At 42.0% G+C, this 17214-nt stretch overlaps 1 protein-coding gene across 1 annotated transcript; it reads left to right on the top strand.

The window, feature by feature from the left end:
• Nucleotides 1-13211: 13211 nt before the first annotated feature.
• Nucleotides 13212-14051, top strand: LOC125500603 (uncharacterized protein F54H12.2-like). The gene has a single exon (XM_048653849.1). The coding sequence runs from the start codon at nucleotides 13212-13214 to the stop codon at nucleotides 14049-14051; it is 840 nt and encodes a 279-aa protein (XP_048509806.1).
• The last annotated feature ends 3163 nt before the right edge of the window (nucleotides 14052-17214 follow it).

The raw sequence follows: 17214 nt of genomic DNA, 5'->3' as shown, positions 1-17214 counted from the left end.
GTGGTAAAATGTTTACGTCATACATGAACTGGTCGTATGAAGGTGTGTGACCTGGTGCGCGTGTGGAGCTACCTGCTACGTTGCCGTCCAGTGTCGCGTTACGATCAGATGGGTCCGCGTTTCTGGCTCCGGGTGTAAGTGTGTATTTCACATGTACGTTTCCAGATCAGTGTGTGCTTGTACTGTCATTATTCGATTCTGATTCCTTTGGAGTTTTGCGCGTATATTTCCTTTTCGCGGGCCTTTCTTCAGCTGTGGTGGTACTTTCGTCCGTATTGCTTGTGTGACTCTGGAGTCGCGTTCGCCGCGTAATCGGTTCACGGTTCCGTATCGGTTTTTGTGTATCCCACTTAGTTGTTGTTGTTGTATCGATTGTGCATGTGTCGGAATCTAATGATGGGTGATCGGTTATATTTTGTTTCTTACGCGGTGCTGGATCGCTAGAGGTTTTGGTTTGTTGGCCTCGTTTGTTTACCCTCGGTATCATGGAGATGTCTGTATCGTCGTCCGAGGAGAGTTCACTGATTGTGGAAGGAATATGATTTATCAAGTGTGAATCTTTTATCAGCTGCTTACGGGGTGCAGGATTTGTCGATTCGTCGGAGGATTCGCGTGGTCTAGTAGGAAACTGATGCGCTTCTTTAACACGTTTTGGTGATTCTGATACTGATGTTTCCGTTTCTGTTCTCGGTCTCTTGGCGTTAATGGGGAGAATTCGAATCAATTAGGTGGTGGGTTTCTTGAGAGCGCGTCGGCGTTAGAATTGGCTTCATCTTTTTTATACACGATATCATATGAATATTCGTCCAGCGTTAGTCTCTATCGTAGTATTCTCGAGGTCGGATCTTTCACGCTAATTATCCAAATTAGTGGTTCGTGATCTGTTATCAAGGTGAATTTTCGTCCGTATACATATGGTCTGAAATGTTTTACCGCAAAGATGATAGCTAATAGTTCTTTGTCCGTTGTAGAATAATTTGTTCCGGCTTTCTGAAGTGTTCGTGATGCATATGATATAGGAAGATCTTCACCTATTTTGCCCTGACTCAGTACCGCGCCTATCGCGTAATTTGACGCGTCCGTTATTATGACGAAAGGCTTTTCAAAATTTGGATACTGTAAGATCGGTCCGGCACATATGGTGTCGCGTAATAGTTCGAATGCTGCCTGATGCTCGAAAGTCCAAAGGAATGCGGTATTTTTCTTCAATGAATTATTTATTGGTTCAGCAATTTCGGCGAAATTAGGGATGAATCTGCGGTCACATCCGATCAGTCCTAGGAATTGTTCAATCTGCTTCGGATTTCTAGGTAGTAAGTATTCTTCTACGGCTGCCGTTTTATCCGGACGTCTGTTTGTAAGAATCCGTTAAACCTGCAACGTTAAACCTGCGTCAGCTAATCTGGTCATGAGTTTTTCGAATTCTAACGCGTGTTTTTTCAGTGACCTCGCGTAGATCACTATATCATCTAAATATACAAAAACCTCGTTACCCTGTAGACCCGATAGTACTTGGTCCATCCAAGATTGAATGGCATTCTTTTATATTCATAGTGACCGTGGGGAGTTGAAAGAGCTGTTTTCGCGGCGTGGTCCGCATGCATTGGGATTTGATGAAATCCGGAGGCTGGATCGAATGTCGAAAAATATTTTGCTGAGCCTAGCTGGTCTAAGATATTAGTAATATTCGGCAAGGGGTATGCGTCGCCTACTGTTTCGTCATTGAGCTTTCTGAAATCTATTACCTTACGCCACTTTTCATTTCCACTAGCGTCTGCCTTTTTAGGAACAATCCACACAGGTGAATTGAACGGAGACGTTGAGTGTCTGATGATGTCTTGTTCTAGCAATTTTGTAGCTTGTTTATTTATTTCATCCTTTTGTGAGTTGGGATGTCTGTATTGTTTGGTGTGTATGGGAATTTCGTCCTTTGTGGCTGGCAATTGTGTGACTGACCAGATGGGTGTGGCCTAATTGATCAGGTGAGAAAAATGAGTGATTGTATTCGATTGCGAGGTTCGTATTTGATTGTTTTTCCTCGTCATTAAGGCAGTCGAACCTCAAATTTTCCGTTAAAACTTTTGAACGATTTGAATCATGATTTGGGTGTATGTTAAAATCGCCTTGTCCCCTGGGTTTTGGCCTTATTGTTGCGAGAGTTCCGTGTGAGTTGTTGGGTGGTTGTCGTAGTGTCATATCAGCTTCAGGTCTGTGTGTGATGGTGTCAACTTCTTCTAGAGTTACCGTTGGCTGTTTTACTTTCACCGGTGTTTCGTTCGATTTTATGGCGCATGCATATGTAAAGCCTCTATTATAGCTGACTAATGCTTTTCCTGAATAGATATTTTTTCCTAACTTGATTTCGTCGATGACCCCGGATTTTACCGATGGATTGTCCACCTTTATGCGAATGATCCGCGCGGTGCGTGGTGGTAAAGTTATTGTTTTGTTGTTCATTATTTCCAGAAGTTCGCAGTCGTCCGTAATGATGCAATCGTTTTCAAAAGATATTGTCGCATTCTGTTGTTTCAAAAATTCAATGCCAATGATTCTTTCTTCTCTTATTGGAAATGAGTTCTCGACTATGTGGAATTTGTGGAGCTTGTTACCGATTTGAACTTTGAGCGATCCAATGGTTTGCATTCGTCCCTGTAATATGCCCGTTAGCGTAGTTATATCTTTAGCTGTGCATAGCGCGTCTAAGCTAAGTGGGCGGGGTTTGATAACGTTTACGTCAGCACCTGTGTCTACCAAGAGCGGTGTCTGAGGACTGACGAATCCCAGGGCGCGTATATGTACTGTAGGAGCGTGATTCTGCTAATTCGTAAAAACTTGTGTGAGGTCGCGCGTGTGTGTGTGATTCAAATGAAGCGGTATGGTGCCGGTATTACGAGTACGCAGGACATTATTTTTGAAACAAATCGTTGCATTTTCTGTTTGGGAAAAATCTGCACTAAGGATCCCGTCTCCCTTGATTGGAAATGAATCATGCACTAGATGAAATTCGTGTCGCGTGTTAGCAAATTTGAGGTAAATGCTGCCCATTGTTTCTAAATGTGTACCTGTTATTCCAGAGATATGTCGTTTGTCGGTTGGCGTGCACAGTGTGCGTCGGTCTATGCACCCGATTTTTATTAAATTTAGGTCGGCGCCTGTGTCTATTATGAGGGTAGTGTATCTTTGGACTGTTTGCGGTGATTGTATTATTATGTGAGGAGCTGTTAATGCTAGCGATTCTTTTACCTGTAATACGTAGCTGCTACTGGTGTAGGACGCTGGTCCTGATCTTAGGATATCGACGCGTCCACTCGATCGTCCCGGTTCTCGTTTAAATGACTGCTTCTCGAGTCGTCGCTAAAGTTCGCTTTGCGGTGTTCATTGTAATCATCGCGAGGATCATCGCGTGCATAAGGATCTCTTTGTGTGTAATCAACGCGTTGCTGGGCATGTGGACGGTTTTGTTCGCCTGGTACATTTCTGCCTTGATTGTTTTCTTTTCGGTAGTTGAACTGTCTGTCGTCGTACCGATTATTTGCGCCTTAATAATTGAATTGTTTGTCGATGTACCGATTAATTGCTCCTTGATCATTTTATTGTCCATTCCTTTCTGCGTCTCGTTGCTTCGTCCTGCATTCCCTGACTTAGTGACTCGGGTTTTCGCAGTACGCGCACTAGACTATGTTTTTGCGTCTATTACTACTGTCTCTCCGGCTGTTCTCTGTGGATGTTCTGAGGGTGTGGAAATTGGTTCTGTTGGCTACCACTCTTTGTATTGATATGGCTTTATCCATTGCTTCTGCTCGTATAGTTGATTTTTCCACAGCGGCTCTGAGTTCTATGTCGTCTGGCAATCCTTTGATAAAAAAACGCGTAGCCGAAAGTCTGACCTGGTCTAATACATACCTAACAGCTTCGTTTGGGATAGTAGCGTTAGCTACCTCCTCAGCTTCCCTGACTAATTCATTCACCCTATTACAATACCCAATGACTGTTTCGTTTCATTCCATCACGCATAGACCAATGTCTGCCTGAATTTCATCCAAGGTTCGTTTGGATCTACACTAAACACAACAATTAGCGGGCCACCCTGTTTTTGCTCCGAAAAACGTCCAATTTCAGAAACTCATAACTGCTCGAAAAATTGAGGTAGAGAGTTGTAAAAAAAAGTATTTTGAAGCGTGAAGCTTCACCTTTCAGATCCCACAAGTCGATTTGAATTGCGTTTTTGCGTTCACTAGTTGTACTCTCCTGATTCAATTCATGTCGAAAACGTCAAGTGAACTTTTGACTTTGAGAAGGTGCACCGAGTGTCTCAGTCGGTAGATTTCAATTTTTTTGATGTCATTTCGAAGGTTGAAGTGTTCCCTTGAAAACACGTCCCTTAAATTTTTCGTACGATTTTTTTTGCATGAGTTATGCGACTCTGAAGCAGTTATTGTCCATAAATCTTTGATCGAATACCCTGACCGACCCAGTTATCGTATCGAAGTTTTTCAAAAACGAATTTGCAGCTCAAAACTTTGACTTTACGAAACCCTATCGCAGTATTTCCTCATCTGAATTTTCGAAGCTCTGTTACCTTCCGTGTGCACCCCTGCGCATCTCCGTGTGAAAGCTTGAAGTTTGACCCCTTGTAGGTCACGTAAAAATGGCGGGATGGGTGGCCCGTGATACCAAGTTCAAGCTTGAACTGTCCCCTATAAAATGCGCACTTTTTTTTTTTTTATCTTTTTTTTCCATCGCGTTATTCAACTCAGAACGCCAACAGAAGATTTAACCATTACCTCCGGCATTAGCATTACCCAAGGTGTACCACGTGGAGGTTGCTCGGTAGGATTTACACCTCAAAACCTTACCTCGTGTGTAAGTGTGCATGCATTTCGTGCGTACCAGAGATCAGGACCCCATAGTTCGTCAATTCTACGGTATTTTGTGACTCCAAACCCTCTCTGGTACGTGTATGAGCGATTTGCTCGTGGCTGTGTCTCTATTTGCTTGCGTGTGTGTGTATGTCAGTGTTTGACTAAAATCTCGTGTTACCGCCTCTTTGCCTCATAACTTCGCGGCATCTCTCGTGCATGTTGATGCAATTGCGGATTCGATATTGTGGTATATCCCGCCAAATTTCGCGCAGCGCTTGACCCAACTCCGCGAGATTTGACAACAATGCGATTTTCATGCTGACGATTTGTATGACCCGACCTACATGTTTGAAAAAAAAAACAAAAGAAATTCTGCTCTGAATCTTATCAGTCAACAGCCTAGAGCCGTTAGAGAAAGTTGTGTTTGTTTATTCGAATCCAGTATTTTTGCACCATGCCCGTGCAATTAACAGAGGTGGAGGTTTCGCGTCTCGTGACCTTACTTCAAGAAGGTCACTCTCAGCATTTCGTGGCCAGAGATATTGGAGTCAGTCGGTCCGTAGTACAAAGGGCTTGGACTCGATTCAACGAAACTGGCGGATTTAGTCGACGATCTGGTCAGGGGCGAAGGAGCCTCACAACTCCGCGAGAAGATAGGACGATCGCGAGAATGCCGTTGAACGACCGCACGATCACGGCTAGAGAAGTTCAAATTCGAATGCGCCATCGCGGTCAAAATCTTTCTGTTTCTACGATTCGCAGCAGGATCAGGAACGCCGGAATGCACTCGCGCAGGCCGGCAACAGGTCCCGTTCTTCTCGTTCGTCATCGCCGTGCACGATTGGAATATGCCCGCCGATACATACGGTGGCGGCAAAGACAATGGAACCGTGTGTGGTTCAGCGATGAATTGAGGTTCACCCTTTATGGGAATGACGGTCGTGTACGCGTTTGGCGCCGCGAAGGAGAACGCTACCGACCGGATTGTATAGTGCCGGTTCACGCGTATGGCGGTGGCTCGGTGATGGTTTGGGGTGCGATTTCAACCCATGGCCGCACCGAGTTAGTCGTGATTGGATCTCCGTCGATGACTGCTCAGCGGTATATCGCAGAGGTTCTGGAGCCGCATGTTCTCCCGATGCGGTTGCAATACGGCAGAAATTTTGTTTTTATGCAAGACAACGCACGACCACATACCGCGAGAATCACTACTCGGTTCTTCTTAGAAAACGACATCTCTCTCCTGAACCACCCAGCGGTTAGTCCGGACCTAAACCCAATCGAACACGTCTGGGACATTGTTGGACGACGACTTAGACAACGCCATGTGCAGCCGGCGAATCTCGCGGAGTTGGGTCAAGCGCTGCGCGAAATTTGGCGGGATATACCACAATATCGAATCCGCAATTGCATCAACATGCACGAGAGATGCCGCGAAGTTATGAGGCAAAGAGGCGGTAACACGAGATTTTAGTCAAACACTGACATACACACACACGCAAGCAAATAGAGACACAGCCACGAGCAAATCGCTCATACACGTACCAGAGAGGGTTTGGAGTCACAAAATACCGTAGAATTGACGAACTATGGGGTCCTGATCTCTGGTACGCACGAAATGCATGCACACTTACACACGAGGTAAGGTTTTGAGGTGTAAATCCTACCGAGCAACCTCCACGTGGTACACCTTGGGTAATGCTAATGCCGGAGGTAATGGTTAAATCTTCTGTTGGCGTTCTGAGTTGAATAACGCGATGGAAAAAAAAGATAAAAAAAAAAAAAAGTGCGCATTTTATAGGGGACAGTTCAAGCTTGAACTTGGTATCACGGGCCACCCATCCCGCCATTTTTACGTGACCTACAAGGGGTCAAACTTCAAGCTTTCACACGGAGATGCGCAGGGGTGCACACGGAAGGTAACAGAGCTTCGAAAATTCAGATGAGGAAATACTGCGATAGGGTTTCGTAAAGTCAAAGTTTTGAGCTGCAAATTCGTTTTTGAAAAACTTCGATACGATAACTGGGTCGGTCAGGGTATTCGATCAAAGATTTATGGACAATAACTGCTTCAGAGTCGCATAACTCATGCAAAAAAAATCGTACGAAAAATTTAAGGGACGTGTTTTCAAGGGAACACTTCAACCTTCGAAATGACATCAAAAAAATTGAAATCTACCGACTGAGACACTCGGTGCACCTTCTCAAAGTCAAAAGTTCACTTGACGTTTTCGACATGAATTGAATCAGGAGAGTACAACTAGTGAACGCAAAAACGCAATTCAAATCGACTTGTGGGATCTGAAAGGTGAAGCTTCACGCTTCAAAATACTTTTTTTTACAACTCTCTACCTCAATTTTTCGAGCAGTTATGAGTTTCTGAAATTGGACGTTTTTCGGAGCAAAAACAGGGTGGCCCGCTAATTGTTGTGCTTAGTGTATATGCGCGCTTAAGGTCTCTAAATCTATCGGCGCGGGTTACCTACTCTTTATGCGCCTCGCTGCTTCGCCCTTTAATTTGAGTTGCACTAAGAACGCGAATTGAGAGTGATCTCGCGGGTTTATTAAATTTTGAATTTTATTTACTCGGGTCATGAATTCCCGGTACGACATATTTTTTCTGTTGAATGTCGGAAGTACGGCCGATGCGTGTTGGATCGACATGAAAAAGAAACTTTCATCTTCCTGCTAGTTCATTTCGATATGCTGACTTTAGATCTACTTTATAGCTATGGAACCCTTATTGTTAGATGGATGATTCGAACGACTTACAGAAGTGCAGCTACAATGATGAAGATGAGAGAGATTTGCATTTTCTGAGATGTGTAGATGTGCTGCGTAGTGTTGCGATGACCTCGTCCCAGTCTTCGGATCAGCTGGGCTCTATGATGTCTTGTCAGCGTTTTCTCCGGTGTCTGGATGCTGACGAAATTGTAGGTTCTCTCTGCTACTAGTAATAATTGTCCGTTGTTGTTGATTTTGAGATTCTCCGTCGCTTTGTCACGGATTGCTATTATACGTCACTCTATGGCAGATTGAGGAAATTTTCTTCAAGTTTTCCGCGGATATTATTCAAGACGTCGCTCTGTCGCGGATTGATGAACTTTTCGTCGCTTTTTCGCCGTTTTAAATAGTGATTTATGTCACAATTGTTGTTCACTTGAACTTACACAATACTTTCACTAACAGGGTTTCCGTTATAACAAAACTAGCTGTTCGTATCTACGGGGTGCTATCTATGACGGCTGGCAGGTACTGCCACCAGTAAAAGCTTGTGCATAGTCAATTTTCACAGATTACAATTGCAACTCACGATTATCACCAACTGTTACGAAAGTGGTGTGTTTTAAAAAATAAGTTCCGATGATTCCCACAGAAACGAGGAGATCATCGCTGTCACTATATGTTAGGAAATTGGTGTGTTTGAAAAAAATGTTCGTTAATTTGATTAATTGGGATCGATTTTCCCCACAGAAACGAAAAGTTCACAGCTGTCACCAATTTGATAGGAAATTGGTGTGTTTAAAAATTTTGGTTGATTTGATTGATAAGGTCCGAATTTTCTCAGTGAAACGAGAAGTACACCGCTGCCACGAATTTGTTACGTCGGTAAACGCTGCCACCGAATTGTTACGTGGGTGAAAGGTTCACCGGCGTTATTATTTAGGTTTGTTGTCGTTTCATGCAACTGAATGCAACTGCAGGAAAGAAGTCAAAGTGATGAAGGTGATTGAGAGTTTGTAGATGATTATGATGCAAAGTATATTCATTTGCCAAGCTCGGAGAGGCTTACAGGCGTAATCAGACGTGTTTCAGTCTCAAAGAGTAGTGATTATCATTGACCAGGCTCAGGGAGGCTTACAGGTGTGTTTGATGAATATTCGTAAAGTAACCGATCCAGGATTTCGGTGTGTGACTAAGGAACTATGTCCTGGAAAACCGTACTGTTTGGGTCTGAGTTCAAAAGTGATTTTGATATAAAGATCAGAATTAGGGTAAACTCGGTTTTTGAAAAAGGGGGAAGGTGAAGTGGGAGTGCTCGTGTAGCTGACAGGGTGCAAATCAGGAAGTCATTACACTTGCATGTCATGCTGATGCAAGCTCGAGCAATAACCGATGGCAATTGTATTAGTCGAGCAGGAAAAAGGATATCGGGTTGCATCCGGTAGAATTGATGGTAATAATGAATATGTATTGAAAATTAGTAAAAATGATTGAGCAAGACGTTTGGACCATGGTCCGAAAGTAACGGATTCATGCAATCCGCAATAACGAAAATAGTGAAATCGACGAAAATGGTAAAATTGACGAAGATCGTCAACTCAATCGAAATTCCGAAATTGACGAAGATGGCAAAATTAATGGAAACTCAGAGGTCAACGGAAATGACGAGATCGATGAAAATCGCGGAATTAACGGAAAGAGTAGAGTCCATGAAACTCCCGGAATTGACGGAATTTGAAAGATAAATGAAATCCACAAAATCAACGAAAATAGTGGAATTGACGAAAATGATGGAATTGACGAAGATAACGAGAAAAATTGTCTTCGCTCGAAAAATCGACAAACACGATGGGAATCAAAAAAATAACGGAAATCGTCAAATTGACGAAGATGACCGACACGATGAAGATTCCGGAAATTAACAAAATCAGTGAAATTCATACAACTTGTAAAAAAGTTGAAAGATTGATGAGAATCGAAAATTCAACAGGAATTAGTTATTCAACGGAACTGACGGAAACGATGAAAATTGCAAAATTATCAAAAATAGTAGAATCCATAAAACTCGTAAAATTGACGGAAATTTAGAGATTGATAAAATTCGCCAAATTAGCGAAAATAGTAAAATTGACGGAAATGATAGGGTGAACGCAGATGACGAGAACGATAAGATTTGAGAAATCGACGAGAGTCAGAAATCTGACGAAAACGATGAAAACGATGGAGATCACGAAAATGACTAAAATGGTCAAATTGACAAAAATCACAAAAATGATGGAAATCCCAAAATTGACGATAATCGTGAACTTAATCAGATACGTTGAATTGACGGAAACGATGATATAAACAAAGATCGTTAACTCGATCAACATTTCGAAATCGACAAAAATGGCAGAATTGATGGAAACTTCAAGATTGACGGAAATTACGAGAACGATCAAGATTCCAGAATTAACGAAAAAAGTGGAATTCATACGACTCGCATAATCGATAAAAATTGAAAGATCGATCAAAATCGCGAAATCGGGGAAAATGGTTACATCAACAACAATTACAGGAACGATGTGAATTGCAAAATGATCGTGAACCGTAGAATTCAAAAAACTCGAGGATTCGAAAAAATTCGAAGATAGATGGACTGCGCAAAATCAACAAAAATAGTGAAATTGACGAAAATGATAGAATTGATGGAAATGACGGAAACGAAGAGATTCGGGAGAATATACTGAATTCGAAGATTCGACGAATACGATAAAAACGATGAAAATCGCAAGGATAACGGAAATGGTCAAATTGACGAAAATGACCGAAACGATAAAAACCGCGGAATTCACGGAAATCGTAGGATTGATTGAAGTCTTGAAATCAACGAAAACAGTGGAATAAACGGAGATCTCCGACTGAATCAAGATTCCGAAATTAACATAAATGACAAAATCAATGAAATCTCAAGATTGACGAAAATGACGGAAACGATGAGAATCGCGAGATAAACAGAAAGAGTGAAATTCATAAAACTCGCGAAATCGACGGGAATTCAGAGATTGATAGAAGCCGGTGAAATTAACAAAAATGGTAGGGTTAACGCCGATGACAAAAACGATAAGATTCGGAAGATCGACCAGAGTTGAAGATTCGACAAGGACGATGAAAACGATAAAAATCGCAAAAATAACGAAAATGGTCAAATTAACGAAAATGACCAAAACGATGAAAATCGCGGAATTCACGATAATCGTGAAATTGATCAGAATCGTGAATTTGACAGCAATAGTGAAATGAACTGGAATTGACAACTCAATCAAGATTTCGGAATCGACAGAAATAGCAAAATTGATGGAATCTTAAGGATTGACGAAAATGACGACAAAAATAAAGATTCCGTAATTAACAAAAATAGTGGAATTTATACAACTCGTAAATCGATGGAAATTGAAAGATCGATGAAAATCGCGGAATCGAGAAAAATGGTTACGTCAACGGAAATGACAAAAACGATGAAAATTGCAGATTCATCGAAAATAGTAGCATTCACGAAACTCGTGAAATCGACGAAAATTAAAAGATGGATGGAATCCGCGAAATCGACGAAAATAGTGGAATTGACGAAAATGATAGGAGTGATGGAGATGACGGAAACGATAAGAATCGAGAAATCGACTAGAGTTGAAGACTTGACGGAAACGATGGGAACGATGAAGATCGCAAAGATAACGAAAATGGTCATATTGACAAAAATGACGAAAATGAGGAAACTCTCAAAATCGACGATAATCGTAGAATCGATCAAAATCGTCAAATCGAAGCAAATGATAGAATGAACGAAGATCGTCAACTTGATCAAGATTTCGAAATCGACAAGAATGGCAAAATTAATGAAAACTTCGAGATTGATGGAAATGACGAAAATAGTGAAATTAATACAACTCGTAAAATCAATGGGAATTTAAAGATCGACGGAATCCGAAAAATCAACGAAGATAGTGAAATTCATATAACTCGTAAAATCGACGAGCATTGGAAGATCGATGGAAATCGCGGAATCGAGAAAAATGGTAAAATGAACGAAAATGACGAAGACGATGAAAATCGCGAAATAAACAGAAAAAGTGAATAGTATAGGACTCCTAAGATCGACGGAAATTCAGAGATTTAAGGAATTCGGAAAATTGACGGAGAAAGTGAAATCGATGGAAATGATAGGGTTAACGCAGATGACGAGAACGATAATATTTCAGAAATCGACTGAAGTAGATGATTCGACGAAAACGATGAAAACGATGGAAATCGCAAAAATAACAGAAATGGTCAAATTGACAAAAATCACACAATTGAGGGGAATCTCAAAATCGACGATAATCGTAGAATTGATCAGAATTGTCAAATCGACCAAGATGATGGAATGAACGAAGATCGTCAACTCGTTCCAGATTTCAAAATCGACGAAATCGGCAAAATTGATGCAAACTTCGAGATTGACGAACACGACGAAAACGATGAAGATTCCAGAATTAACGAAAATAGTGGAATTTATACAACTCGTGAAATCGACAAGCTTCAGAAGATCGATGGGAATCGCGGAATTGAATGAAATGATAGAATGAACGGTAATGACTAAGACGATGAAAATCGCGAAATAAACGGAAAGAGTGAAATTCATAAAACTCGTGGAATCGACGGAAATTCAGAGATTCGAGGGATCAGGAAAATTAACAGAGATAGTGAAATTGATAGAAATGATAGGGTTAACGCAAACGACGAAAACGATAAGATTTGAGAAATTGACTGGAGTCAAAGATTTGACGAAAACGATGAAAACGATGGAAATCGAATAAATAACGGAAATGGTAAATTGACAACAATCACAAAATTGAGGGGAATCTCAAAATCGACGATAATCGTAGAATTGATCAGAATTGTCAAATCGACCAAAATGATGGAATGAACGAAGATCGTCAACTCGTTCAAGATTCCAAAATCGACAAAAATGGCAGAATTGATGCAAACTTAAAGATTCACGGAAGCGACGAAAACGATGAAGAATCCAGAATTGACGAAAATAGTGGAATTCATACAACTCGTCAAATCGATGGGAATTCGAAGAACAATGAAGTTCGAAAATTGGGGGATATATGAAAATCGCGGAATCGAGGAAAATGGATACATCAACGAAAATGACAAGAACGATGAAAATTGCAAAATCTGCGGAAGTACTATTTTTACAACCTTTTCACAAGATTTCTACTCGGTTTCCGGTCAGGATGTATCGTCAGATTTCATCCTGCCGAACATTCCGTCGTGTCAAATGTTTGTCTACTGCGATCTCGTCGAGCCCCGTATAGTCGGTGATGTACATGCTCCACTTCTACGAGTCGTACACGCCTTTGAGGAACAACACTCAATACGCGGCGAATCTGATACGAAAATTTCCTCGCAGCCACACTACCTACCGCTTCTTCACTCAAACTTCCGCACCATAGAGATCAATATAAAAGATCACACTGGAAAATCCATCCTATTCGATCACGGGACACTGACGGTAACGCTTTACTTCGAATGTGTTTGTTAATACGGAAGAACGGCGAAACAGATATTTGCGAACCGCATGGAAACGATGTACCCTTAATGAACGGTTTCATCAAACGCGACGAAATAATGCGAAACGGACGCGTCATAGATTTGATCGGACATATCCACTGTGACGTCTTCAATCAGAAAAAGTTCTTACTGAACGGTGTAGAACTACGAGTACGCATCGTACGCTCGAGAGATAGCTTCTGCCTCATGGAAACTGAAGCGCTGCATACTCTACATATTCTAGAAGCATCTTCACTCGTGCGCCGGGTAAAAATCAGCCTAGGTATATTGCTGGCTCATGCGAGAACTCTAGCCAAGGGTACGGCAAAATATCCGGTTACTCGAGTTGAAGTCAAAGCCTCCACCGTTCATGCCGGCGTGCAGGCTGAGACGCTGGACAACGTCATACTCGGACAACTACCGAAACGCGTCATTTTGGGGCTAGTCAGCAACAAGGCTTTCAACGGTGACAGACAACGGAATTACTTCAACTTTCAACATTTCATGCTGAATTATCTATCGTTGTACGTCGACGGCATTCAAATACCCTCGAAAGATTTGCAACCGAGCTTTTGGAAGAACGGCGTATACGTCGACACGTATCACACTTTATTCTCTGGGACCGGAGTACATTTTCTCAACGAGGGCTGCGGTATCGGACGACTACACGACGAAATGGAAGATTGTCTCACAGCATTTGACCTAACGCCTGATCTTGCGGCCAACTGTTCGTCTCACTGGTCACTCATCGAACACGGGACACTCAGGATTGAATTACGCTTCGACGATGCACTCAATAAAACTATTAACTGTATCGTGTACGCGGAATTCGACAATATTATTGAAGTCGATGCATCGCGTCAGGTTGTCACAGATTTCGGCGGTTAGCCCGAACGCTGACAAAAAACAGACGGAGCGACACGTGTTGGGACCGCGCCCGAACAGAAGCACAGTGGGAGGTACGGCTCGACGACTTTAAAGAGAGCAGTTTCGTATTCGAGAGAAACAGTCAAGTGCTTCTCACCGTCTCGACAACATCATCATCAGCGATGGATTTTATCGTAGATATCCAAGGCTTCAGGGATGTTTACGGACGTTTCTTGCCGAAAAAAGTGGCATTAGTAGCACTCGAGAATCCGTACTTTTCTCACTGGCTCGTACAACCGCCATACCCGTTTACCGATCTATCGGAGAAGGAGAGTGCCTCCAACAATTACGTGACCTGTTATCATCACGGGATCGTTTGGTTCAAAGAAGACATAACGCCGCATCAACTTGCCACCAGTTTACGAGAAATCGCACGCCATGCCCATCGTAATAACACACACGGTCGGGAAAAAGCCAAATATCTACAGGACATCACTTCGCGGGAAATCATGAACTTGGAAGACGTCGACTGCCTCGTGTTCGCTAGATTAGTTCGGAGCAAAGAATATTGCTTTTTTCACGGTGCTAAAAGAAAGAAATTCTACGCGTGTGCTCTGAACAACGTCATCAGATTGAAGAATTGGATGAATTCGAGGCGTATCACCGGAGACTGTCACAAAGCGTACCCGTAAAATAATAAGACATCACGGCCTTTCACCAGAGACTCTCCCTTGCCAATGGTATCCGAGCATCAGTTTCACGCATCAAATTCACCCGAATTCCCGGTGGACGACAGAGCACCCAGCAGTGCTCTGTATCAGTCGACAAGGAACCTACGTACGCCACGGTAGTAGACACATTCGGTAGTATGATCGTCTCCGATACCAAAGATGAACACCATTTAAATTCCGGATGCACTGTCGGCGCTTCAAAGCAGAACTCGCGAGGTTTTTGCCGCGGATCAAATCCCCCTTGTTTGGACAGCACCAACAATCATCGTTGCAAACACCGATGATCACACAAAAGGGGGTAGCCACTGGGTGGTGTTCGACGTCAGTCCCACTGGTCATGAGCTCTACTTCGACAGTTTCAAAATGCCACCGCTCATACCACATCACAGACGAACACTGCAACGTAACCGCAGAAGACACCACTGAAACGTCAAACAACTTCAAAGTCTCTCTTCGGACGTTTGTGGACAATACTGTGTTATGTTTGTGCATATTATGGCTATAGGTTTTACGCTTGGGCAGTTGGTGGATATAATCAATAATGACTACGAAAACAACGTGGCTGATTTTTATGAAGGGCTGACCTCCACCGATTACTGTGAAAATAAATCTCGAGTGCGAACACCACATTGCATTTAGTGCTGCGAAGCCAAAAACTGTGGAAGAACGACAGACGATAGTTTCTAGTCTCCTCATGTTGTGAAAATTCTCAACTTTTTCTCATTAACCATTAGAACGTAAGCTTTCGATTATTAATCACCAAAACTAGTGTACTTATTTCTTACAATGCCATTAGAAAAATTAAACATTACTTTTACCGATAGACCGTAAGCTTGACATATAATCACCAGAAACTATTGTACTCATGTCTTACAAAATCCACGAGGTAGAATAAAATATCAATCGTAAGTTTTTGAAAACATGTGTCGACCCAGAGTTTTACTACTTGTTCCCGTTCTCCTCCTCCTCTTCTTCCTCCCCCTCACCACATACCGATATACTTTGCAACGGACTCAGTCACCTGCTCGAACAGGTACGCAACTCATTACCCAAATAATCAACGCGAACACCCACCCTCTGTCAACAACAGGACGGGGCGAATACCGCCATCCCATGCCCCCAAAAAAAGCCAGCGTGACGTCACCAGCCCCAAAAAGAGGCCCCAAACAGGGAAAAGACGGGAATACGCCCGAAAAAGACCCCGGCGGAGGGGTGGGGGTAGACGCCCGCTAACCCCAAAGCAGGGAAATGGCGCCATAGGGGGAAAGGGAGAGGGTTTGTTGTGACGCCCCATACCCGACCCTATCCATTCATGGAACTCGTAAAATCGAGGGAAATCGAAAAATTGATGGAATCCGCAAAATCAACGAAAAAAGTGAAATTGACGGAAATGATAGGATCGACGGAAATGACAAAAACGATGAGATTCAGAAAATCGACCAGAGTTGAAGATTTGACGGAGACGATGTGAACGATGAAAATCGCAAAGATAACGAAAATGGTCAAATTGACAAAAATCACAGAAATGATGAAAATTCCGAAATCGACGATAATCGTGGAATTGATCAGAATCGTAGTATCGACAAAAATGGTCAAATAAACTGGAATCTTCTACTCATTCAAGATTGCGGAATCGACAAAAATAGTGAAATTGATGAAATTTTGGGGATTGTCGAAAATTACGAAAACAATAGAGATTCCGAAATGAACAGAAATGGTAAATTTCATACGACTCGTGAAATCGACAGAAATTGAGAGATTAATGGAAATCGCGAAATCAAGAAAAATGGTTGGATAAACGAGAATGAAAGAAACGATGAAGTTCGCGAAATGACCGAAAAGAGTAAATTTCATCAAACTCCTGAAATCGACGAAAATTCAAAGATTGATGGAATCCGCAGAATCAACGAAAGTAGTGGAATCAACGAAAATGGTAGGGTGAACGAGAATAGTGAAAAAACGAAGATCGTCAACTCGATCAAGATTTCGAAATCGACAAAACTTGCAAAATTGATAAAAACTTCGTAATTGACGAAAATGACGAAAGCAATCAAAATTCCAAAATTAACGAAAATAGTGAAATTCATACAATTCGTAGAATCGATGAAAATCAAAAGATCGATGTAATCCGCGGAATCAACGATAAAGTGGAATTCATACAGCTCGTGAATCGATGTATACTGAAAGATCGATAAAAATCGTGGAATCTAAGAAAATGGTTCCATCAACGAAAATGACAAAAACGTCAAGAATTGCAGAATCTTCGGAAATGGTAAAATTCACGAAACTTGTGGAATCGACGGAAATTCAAAGACTGATGGAATTCGCAAAATCAACGAAAATAGTGAAATTGACGGAAATAATAGGATTAATGGAGATGACGAGAACGATGAGATTCGAAAAGTCGACTAGACTTGAAGATTTGACAAAAACGACAAAAATCGCGAGAATAA

The sequence above is a fragment of the Athalia rosae genome, chromosome 4 (assembly GCF_917208135.1).
Source record: "Athalia rosae chromosome 4, iyAthRosa1.1, whole genome shotgun sequence".
Classification (NCBI taxonomy): Eukaryota; Metazoa; Arthropoda; class Insecta; order Hymenoptera; family Athaliidae; genus Athalia; species Athalia rosae.
This window is presented reverse-complemented; position numbering and strand designations above follow the sequence as displayed.